Genomic DNA, 10,905 nt, shown 5'->3' on the forward strand with positions numbered 1-10,905 from the left:
TGACACCATTCTAATCATTGAATGAGGAATGCTCTCAGGGGCTGTTACAAATCCAACAGTAGTAGAGAAACCTATTGAAGTTTCTAAACTGAAAAGAAAAAAAGGCACCAGGAAAGTGTTATAAATACTGGGGCTAGAGAGATGGCTCAGGGATTGAAAGCACCCACATGGCAGCTAACAAATGTCTGTAACTCCATTTCCAGAAGAATCTGTTGCCCTCTTCTGACCTCCTTGGGCATTGCATGACACTGGTGCATTTACATACATGCAGGCAATACACTCATACATATAAAATAAAAATAATAAATAAAATATTTTAATAGGACTTGTAAATACTAGCTATTGGAGACCGGATCAGACTTTCATATGGGAACAAGTAAGGGATGTGGGTCTCCCCAGACGACATCTGTGAATTGCTAACTATCAGTTGTTTCCATTCATAGAAATGTGCCCTCAACAAAATATCTTTAGTCATTCAATCCATGATGCCATTGGCTTTGGCTGATTTCTTTTCAAAACAGTGACACAAAATATGGATATTTCATCTGCTTAAAGCACTGTATTTTAGTAAATAATCCAGAGACGTATTATGGTTAATTTGACATTGTTTTATAAAACAACTACTGATTCCATAAGGAATTAGTGATATGGGTCTATTAATTTCTTCTTGGCTAGTGAGTCAGCTCAGCAGAGGAAGGCACTTGCTACCAAGACATGGGAAGACCTAAGTTCAGTCCCTTTCTAAGAATCTGCATGGGGGAAGGAGAGCGCTGGTTTTATCACCTTGCCTTCATACCTCAACATGCACACTGTGGCACACATGAGCATTCATGAGCGCACACGCACACACAGACACAGACACAGACACACACACACACATTAAATAAATGTAATAATTTATTCTTTTATGATTTTTATTTCAGCTTTTTATTTATGTTTAAAATAGAGTATTGGGGGTAGAAGATATTGAGTTATATCTGCAAAATACTTTTGAAAATGGGTAGTTCAAAATTTACATTTGGATTGAAGAATTATAGCCATAAGTAAAACTGCAAAGCTTAATCTTTATTTTATAAAATAAGTTTATTATTATTATTTATCTTATTTAGAAAAATGTCCTGAATAGTTTCCTTTAAATACACATGGAAACACTACATCAGTCATTGTAAAATTATTACAATCTTTATTGAACTGTATGAAACATAATTAAGACTTTAACAGGGATGTATTTTTCTGTAAACATTTTCCCAAAGTCTTGGTTGTAAATAGCTAGTGAAGATACAAGTCCCATGTAGCTCCTCCTTGTAGTCGCTAGGTGCTGGATGTGTGTGGAAATCCCTTCCTGTAGCCCACTCATGTGAATTCAACTACATGCTGCTATAATGTTCATGTATCAGTACCAATTTCCAGGGCAGCACAGGCCTCTTCCTTTGTTACCACCCTCATTTCTGTCCATGAAGTGGTTCACATATAGTGGGAAGAAAGTTAACATGACTTGTGCAGCAGCTCCAAAATCAAGCTTTGTTTTTCTGGTTTCAAACATACTCATACTAAGTGAAATGTTTAGCACAAGTACATCATGTTCCTCAGTTTGCACTACTTTTGAATAATTGATTCATTGACTCTGAATGCATATATTTTTACCAACAGCAGATAAAAGGACCAGATCTGATTAAAATAAGGGCATACTTTATGGAAAAGAAATGTGTACTCTTGCTTGGTATCTGCTTATAGGTGTCAAATTACACATCTAGCATGGGGAATTGCAATGTTCACTTGTCCTAGGGCTTACCTTAAATAATTCTCTTAGTATATATGGTCCTATTTGTGAGGAGGAAGCCTATATAAAAACAGGTGGTAAGATGGGTCAGTGAGTAAAGACTCTTGCCACAAAGCCTAACAGTCTGAGTTTGATTTGAAGGACTTGGAGCCACATGGTAGGAGAGAGCTCACTTCCTCATGTTGTAATCTGATCAGCATAGGACACAGCAATGTGTGCATACAAACCGACACACACACAAATAAATAATAAATAAATGAAAAAATGTGCAGATGGCTTATGGAAATTCTGCAGAATAAATGGACTTAACATATATGTATGTTGAACTATGAATACAAACATGTTGAAAATGTGAGCCTGCCTAATTCACCATGCCGTGGGAAATTACGCCTATTTGCAAAAGCAGAAAAGAAAAAGGTTTTAAATAAATCCCTATGTAAGTTGTATTGACCTGGAAATAGATTATGCTTGTTTTCAATGATCTTGTGCCTCTCTTGGTGTATTTTTAAATTTTTATACTTTTATGATCCACAAATCAGATCACTATATTTTACTAGTCATGTCTGTAGCCAGACATTCTTGCAAAAGTGTATCTTGAAGGCATTGTTCTGTTAATTATAGTTGATACCAGGCAATGATCTCATGTCTACTGAAGAGTCTTCTTTATAATAGCTGATGCTTAGTTCAACTGCAGTGCAGACCTTTAGCTGAGAGATTTTCTTGTCAGTGGATAGCTCTTGATTCATAAATCCAAGAACATTACTTCATTTATTTCCACATTAACTGTCATTATCGTCACATCAGCTTTACCACATGGAACAAAAAAATTATTAAAATGGTGTTTCCCTCAATTTTTGTAGATCTCTGGACATTTCTTATAATATTGTTCCCTCTATTATTTATTTTCAGACAAATGAAATATACCGGTTGTATGAAATAAATGGGTTACCTCCATCACCCAGATCATTGGCGAACATAAAAGCTAAAATTGATACTACTAACAAGCTATGTGGCAACATGCCAGCAAGTCAACACAATTTCATCCGTGAAAATGCTAAACTCCGAAGCACAGGAGTATCTTCTACCATTAAAGGTGCTCCTTTGATGAAAAAGAATAAATAATTTTTTTCTAAAACATTTCTTGGTCTCAAGTACAACTGAATATTTTGTTTCCTATCTCATTCCTGGGAATACTTCAAAGGGGTAGGGGTTTAATAATAATGGGCTTGTATTTTCTTGTCTTTTAAAATATTGACTTATTCTATTTTTGAGTTTTATGTTATAGTTCTTATCTTATTTTAAATTTATTTTTATCTTATGTGTGTGAGTGTTTTCCCTGCTTGTATATAAGTGCACCTATGTTGACAAACCCCGTGGAGGCCAGAAGAAGGCATCAGGTCCTTTGGAACTGGAGTTATGAGTGGTTGTGGGCCTCCATGTGGGTGATATGACTTGAACCCAGGTCCCCTGCAAGAGCAAACAGTGATCTTAGCCACTGAAACATCACTCTAGCTCCTATTGTATGTTTTTTAAAATGGACTTTGAATGCACGTATCGAAATATCTTTATTTATAAAATGCAAGACTAAAACATGATCTTAATGGCAATGGTATTTTAAATGCCAGTGCTGCTATTAAAAGTTACGTAGCTATTTCTTATGAGACAAAACGATTAATGATAAATTTAGCATATAGCCTTGAAGGATTTACCATTTCTCATATTTGATATTTAGAATATTATCTGCTTTTTAATAAATAATCTTAAAATTGATAGACTATGTGTATGTAGCCTTTATGTTCCTTGTCCTAATTTGCTTTTCTGTTTCTGTGATAAACAACATGACTTAAAGCAACTTGGTGAAGAAAGAGTTTGTTTCTTCTTGCAGGTTACAGTCTATGATGGTTGGTTTTAAAATCAATTTACTACAAATTATTATTGCTGAGTAGGGAGCCTCAATTGAGGAATTTCCTTATTTGCTTTAATTGATATTGGAAGACTCACCCAAAATGTCGACAATACCTTGTAGTGGCAACCCAGATAAAAATGGGCATGGCAGGAGGAAGAATATTCACCTTTTGTTTGTTGGACCTTCTTTCTAACCATCAAATCAATTTATCCCATTGCTACTGATGATGGTTCCTTCACTGATATCAAAATCAGCGTTTTCAGGCTTCTAGCTTTGACCTAGTACCAGTGGCTCTCAGGAAACTTCCAGGCCTTCATTGAAATTTAGACTGTTAAGACATCCAGCCCTGGGGACTGATCAGCCAGTAGATATTTGGCCTCTTCTGTGTGAGACAGCCAGTGTGGGGCTACTCTGACTGCTGAGGTACCTAGCCTTAAGGACCAAACAGCTACTACCAGCTTCTAGGGCTCTCAGGTGTGAGTCAGGTGTTGTTACTATTTCAGCATAAGCAGATTTAATAAATATATATGTCTTCATTCTATTGGTTCTGTTCCTATAGCAAACACTAATACTCAGTCCATCATCAAGAGCAGCCAAAGCAAGACCTCAAGAAAGGAGATTGAAGAAACCAAGGACGAACCTTGCTTATTTGCTTGTTTCCACTGGCTTGCTCAGCTAGATTCTTATACAGCTCAGGCCCTTCTGCCTAGAGATGGAACATCCATGGTAGCTTAGGCTCTCCCGTATCAATTAGCAATAAAGAAAATGTCCCAAGAGACTTGCACAGAGGCGATATATATAATGTGTGCTTGCCGGCACATGCGTGAAAATCAAAAGATGACATCAGATCCCTAGAACTGGAGTTACAAGTAGTTGTGAGTTGTCATGTGGATACTGAGGAACCAAACACAGATCCTCTGCAAGAGCAGTAAATATTCTTAACTGATAAGCCATCTTTCCAGCCCCAAGAAAGCCTGTTTTGATGTGTGGATGATCCTTGAAAGTGGACTCATTAATCAGAGTAAAACAGAATATGTTCAGTGGACTACCATAATAAATAGACAACATGATTCATCTTTAAGATATTTTTATACAAATGACTTGGCTCTCTGCCAAACCATACACATGGATCCCATGAGTAAGAATATGTAGCTGTCTAACTTTTTGCACACAAATTTCATTTCCTTCAAAGAAAAGGAACTATTTGAAGATAGGGTTTCACAAATTGTAATTGTGGTCTGTGAGACAAATAAAACAGCCTGCCATGAATTTTTATACAAACCACAAACTAAGATTAAGTTATATATTTAAATGGAAGAAAAAAAATCAATATGACTATTGTGTGACAGAAATTATATAAAAATGCACACTGCATTGTCTATGAAAACATTTTATTAAATCCCAGCAATCCCCAATCATTATTTATACATTTTCCATGGTTACTTTTGCAGTTAAATACACAGAAGCCATATTGTTGCAAACCTGAAACTATTTCTTCTGTAGCTCATTACAGAAAATGTTTGGCAATCTCTATATTAGCCCAGCGTTGGCCTTTAGGAACTACTTTAAATTTAATTGTGGTTTTCCTTACATAGTGTTAAGCAGACTTTTTGGAGCACATTTATTAGATTAATCAATCAGTATTGTCTGGAGCAATTGGGATAGACTGGAGTGAACCATTGAACTGTCTCTTCTGGGATGTGAAAACGTGCTAAAATTCCATTCCTCTGCTCTGTAAAGTTGTTGTTTCTGTTTGTTTGTTTGTTTGTTTGTTTGTTTGTTTTGAGTAGAATGTTCACCATCACTGTCTGTTCTTCCCACTGCTTAGTGGAGGACAAAGGCTATGTGCAATTTCTGAACATGTTTCTCAAAAGCTCTTAAAATCTTCCAAATTTTCTCTTCAGGAGTATCTTTTTCGTGAATGTATTTACAGATCTAGTTGCCTTTCTGTTTTTGTGTTTATGATAATGCATAATAATTAATCATAGCATCCTATATTGGATCTTTGAGAATCATAGTTGCTCTGCTAACTGACAAGCTCCAATAATTAAGATACTCTTGATGGAATACATTTGAATTTGGCTTTACTTGGTCCAAAAAGAAAGTGAGGATGAAACAATGAGACCTTTTATTAATTTATCACATTGGGATTATTTCAAAAATACTTGAAATTGTGATGCTTGCTGAGTTTTCATGTTTCAATTTTTACTATGTGTTACCTTCTTATAAAGAAAAGTCTTAAATTTGAAATGTCAATGCCAATTGTTATTTGTCCTAAGGAAAGTGGAATGGGGTAAATTCAAGTAGGAAAAAAACTGAATGGTGAATAAAAATATAAGACCCACGTTTTGTTTAGGAGCCACAAAGAATATTGAAGCAAGGGCTTTCTCTACCATTTCCCCATGGTGCTCTTTCCAGATGGAAGAAAGGCTTTCTGCTCCTGCCAAAAGCTATAAATCTTCCTTTGTGGTATCTGTGACGACATGAGCATGTTTGATTTAAAAGCAGAGTTGGAATAGAAGTGTCAGGTAGTTAATGTCTCTTGGACCAACTTTTGACCAATTATGGATCAACAATGAACAAATGGAACTTAAAGATACTCCTATATTCTTGCCCCTGGTGTGTAACTTCTCTGAGTTATTTTCTCTGTTTTTACCAGAGTTTCCAGGGTTAGGTTGAACTCCAATTTACTGTAGTAGTAATTTTGTCCAATAACACATAGTGGATTAGCTTTCTTTCGGATTCCTTTATAGTGTCTCCTGCATCTATCCCCCAAATAAATGATCTACACTCAAATAACTTTTCAGGGTTTGATTTGAAGATTACCAATAAGACAGATATTTGAACCTTGGCATTCAAAACAATATAGACAAGTGTCCCTCTTACAATATCAGTACCATGATGGGCTCAAGATTTATAATTTTGTTGACTTGCTACAGCTCTCACAGTCCATCACATTGTTTTCCCAGATGTCAGGGTAGTTTACATTAAATTTAAGATACACCAATATGTACATCAACAAAAGATGAATAGTTAATGAAAAATCAAATGTGATATATATGAACTACTATAATCCCTTACAGTAGTAAAATAATATATAAAATACAAAAATACTAGGTAAAAATTAGTTATCAATGTTGGTGGTAGAAGAGCCCATAATTATCTTTTAAATTCAATTCAGGAAGTTTGAACTGACTTGAAAACATTCCCCAGCCAACATAGTGTATTCAGAATCATTCTTGTGTTTTCACTGTAGATCACACTCTGTTGGTTACTTTCTGGTTGCTGTGACCAATTACTTGATAAGAAGAAGCTTAAGGAAGGAAGAGTTTATTTTGTTTAGAGATTAGGAAATGATACAGTTCATTTTGATGAGGAGTGCATGGTGGCAGGAGTGTGAGGCAGCTGGTCATTGCATTCACATTCAGTAAGCAGAGAGCTATCAAAGCTCATGGGCCAGCACAGGGGCTCACTTCCTCCAGCAAGGTTCCACTTCTTAAACACTCCATAACCTTTCAAAACAGTACCATCCACTAGGGACCAAGTGTTCAAAAACATGAGCCTAAGGGGGCTGAAAACATTCAAATCACATTTTTTCCATGACCCCCTTAGACTCATGGTCATTTTATAATGCCTTATGCATTCATTCCAAATTCAAAAGCCTCCAGAGTCTTTAATTGTACCAATACTGTTCAGATGTCCAAAGACTGTTCTTCAATTCAGCACAGTCTCTTAATTGAGAGCCTCCATTAAATAATTTAAAAGGTACATGTTTCCAATATGCAATGCACAGAACGTTGATGTTCCAAAAGGTAGGAAAGTAGGCATAGCAGTGAAAGTTCAGACCAAAGAAGGACCAAAAATCAACAGAAAAAGCTGTAGACTTTTCTACAAAAATAAAAGTAGTTCCTATTTGAAACCTTGGGATTGTGATGAAATCTGGGATCCCTCAGTCATGGGAATCACCAGACCTCCAGCTTTCCTATGTGTGGCACATGTAGACTTTCTTGGTTCTGTCCCACTGTTTTCCCTTCCTTGGCAGACATTCCACGACCTTGGCTTCTTCAAAATCCTGGATCTTCTATTGCAAGGAAAGCTCCACAGAAGCCTTCACAGCTTTACACAATGGCCATTCAGGCCCTCCTTGCAGAAAATTCAACATTGTCACATATTACCTGGCCTATCAGCTTTCTGTAATCCATGTGTCGGTATTTCTTGAATTTTGCATTCCTCTAAAGCGATCACCATATGGACAATGATAACAATTCTACTGCTACTTGAAATGTAGTCGTTCCCTTTTCTACCATAGCTGCAGTGGTTTCGGTGCACACTGTTAGCTAGAGAAAATACTTTCCTTTATTGGAGGAGTAAACCTCTTCATTATTGTTCTTGGTTCAAGCTCTCTCCTTTGTAAAGTTTTTGTAATATGTATGAATGTTTCGCCTACATGTATGTAGGTATACCACATACAAGCAAGAGAAAGTGTAGTCTACAGGTCCAAAGTTTTCCACATTCCTTTCACAAATTCTAAGGCCCAAGAACCACGTGGTCAGGTATATTACAGTAATGGCTCTACTTCTAGCTACCAACACTCTGTATTAGTTACTTTGCACATTTCTGTGTCAAAATACCTGAGAAAACAAAGAAAGAAAGCATTTATTTTGGCTCACATTTAAGTGTACGTCAGTAATAGTGGGGTATTTGTGGCTGGTGTTATGGAATCTACTGTCTCAGAAAAAGAAATGTATGCTAGTGTCCTGCTCACTTTCTCTTTTCTAAGAAAATATAATTTTGGGGGGCTGGAAAGATGGCTCAATGGTTAAGATAACTTGCTGCTCTTCCAGAGTAGCTGGATTCGAAATTCAGCACCCTCATCGTGGCTAACAGCCATGTGTAACTCCAGTTCCAGGGAATCTAATGCCTTCTGATCTCCACGGGCATTGAATGACACAGGTACACTTATACACAGGCATCATTCTGTGTGAAATGATTCCATAAAATGAATGTCACCAAGGAGCCTGCAAGGTGGGTGAGGAGATAAAATCACTTCTTGTGAAGCTTGAGCGGTTTGATCCCAGAATCCCACATGGGGAAGGAGAAAACTGACTTCTGCAGGTTGTCCTCTGACCTCCACAGGTACACTATGGCATACACATGCTCACATTAAGCACACATTTTCATGCACAGACACACACAGAGAGATATACATATACACACATAAATAATGCAGTTTTAAAATAAATATTATAAAGAAAATTCCTGGTCTCATCTATGCTTCGTTATTTCTACCATCTATATTGTTTTAAAAATATGTATACATCATGGAATTACTTATTCAGTATAATTAGTATATGAGTGGTTTGAAATACCAATTTTGTGCTGAGAGTTCTTAAACTGTGTTTCCAAGCTTTATTTATTTTCACATTGTAGAGCTATGGATAAAAGGATTATTAAGTGATACCAGAGGGGTTTTTTTTGTTTGTTTTTTGCTTGTTTTTTTGTTTGTTTTGTTTGGTACTGTGTTATTTTCCTTTAATTATCTTGTCCTTATCTTCCTTAAGAAGAAGTTAGAAGGCAACTGCATAGCCAAGACTTGGACTTCCTTTCCAAGATAGCTGTGAAGGATTTATAAGACTGGTTACTAAGCCTCAGGCCTCGTTGTCCTGAGGCTAAGTCCGTATCCTCAGGCTTACATTGCCTGGCAGCTCCATATATGTTATAGCTTCAGGCAGTAGTTGTCAGTATTTTTCCCCTTACTTTTATGCATCATAGCTCCTAGGTACAAGTAGTAAGTGAACTCCATTTCTTCATTTCGCATTGAAGACCTCTACTCGCTCATTCTGTACAAGAAAATGTGGCTTCCGCTTCTTGTTCTGGACTATGAAATGAGCTCCATGCTAACTACTCTGAGTTAACAATTTTTTCTCTCTATGAAGATGTTTATCATGACTAAGTTTTTTTTGCATTTTTTATCTTTATATTTGTCACGTTTGATAAATTCGTAGAGTAAAGGGACTACATCAAAGAAGAAACATACTGTGCTGTTTTTCATAGTTTCTTTGTGTTGATTTTTTAAAACTATGTACTCCATTAGAGATTTGCCAATGTAATTCATTTAAGAAATTTGGCCACATTCAAGTGGAAATAGAAATGAAGTTTCCACAGTCTTACCTATAAACCGTAATCTCTATATTTTAGGGTCACTTAAGTAATTTCATTTTTTTTTTCTGCCAGAATGAACAAATTCTCACTGGACATCATTGTTGGATCACTTCAACTTTGCTTGTTCATTAATATCAGCCTGATTGAAAGTCTGAAAATATTCCACTTTTAAGACTATTAAAAATGTTTATTGTGGGAACTTGAGCTCACTACTACTAGAAATATCTAAACTACAGGATACAACGTGCCTTAGATTATCCTCTTTTTACCACAAAAATAGCCAAATCTAGTATTAATCCTCAAATTCTCAATTACCAGTGCTCAAGACTGCTCCTGTAGAAAAATACTACAAAAAGATATTGTGAGGAGCAAACTCACTATACCAAACAGTTCCATGGTAAACTCCTTTAGTGTCCTTTTATATTACTTTTTGCTTTCATATCATCTTCGTTTTTCTAGAATATTTTGGTAGACAGGATCTCAATGTGTACACTAGGATGAACTATAAAGTGCAATCTTCTTCCTTCAGCCTCCTGAGTGCCAGGATTACAGGATAGTGATATTCATGTAATCAAAATAGAAAAATATTTCCATCACCATAAGAATCCTCTTATTGCCCTTTAACACCACCAACATCTCCTCCTCCCTACTTATTCCTAACCACTGGAAACAAACAGTTCTTTATTTTTATAATTCAATCATTTCACTAATGTTATAAAAATGGAGTCACAGAATATGTGAATTTTAAGGGTTGAATTCTTTTCATTCTTCATTTTCATTTGAAATTCATCCAAGTGGTTATGAATATAAAAGTGTGTTACTTTTTGTTGAAGAGAATTATCCAATGGCAAAGATGTGGCATAATGGTAACAAATAATGAAGAATATTTGGGTTGTATATTGACGACCTCAAGGGAATGCACCATTATCTTTCATGCACAGAATATTTTATTTTTGAGAGATGAATGTCCAAGAGTTAAATAACTGAATGTCATAGTACTTTGTGCTTAGTTATATTTTTAAAAACCTGGTAAGTTTCTTTCAAAGATGATGGACCC

The 10,905-nt window shown here is 35.9% G+C and overlaps 1 protein-coding gene across 1 annotated transcript in view; it reads left to right on the top strand.

The window, feature by feature from the left end:
• Positions 1–2,902, top strand: part of Cfap47 (cilia and flagella associated protein 47) — a 337,765-nt gene extending 334,863 nt beyond the window's left edge. Inside the window, exon 64 of the mRNA XM_029561230.1 lies at positions 2,690–2,902. Coding sequence (XP_029417090.1) covers positions 2,690–2,902 — 213 coding nt within the window. The remainder of the gene's footprint in view (positions 1–2,689) is intronic.
• Positions 2,903–10,905: the final 8,003 nt, after the last annotated feature.

Source organism: Nannospalax galili, unplaced genomic scaffold (assembly GCF_000622305.1).
Source record: "Nannospalax galili isolate Female #2095 unplaced genomic scaffold, S.galili_v1.0 scaffold1733, whole genome shotgun sequence".
Lineage (NCBI taxonomy): Eukaryota > Metazoa > Chordata > Mammalia > Rodentia > Spalacidae > Nannospalax > Nannospalax galili.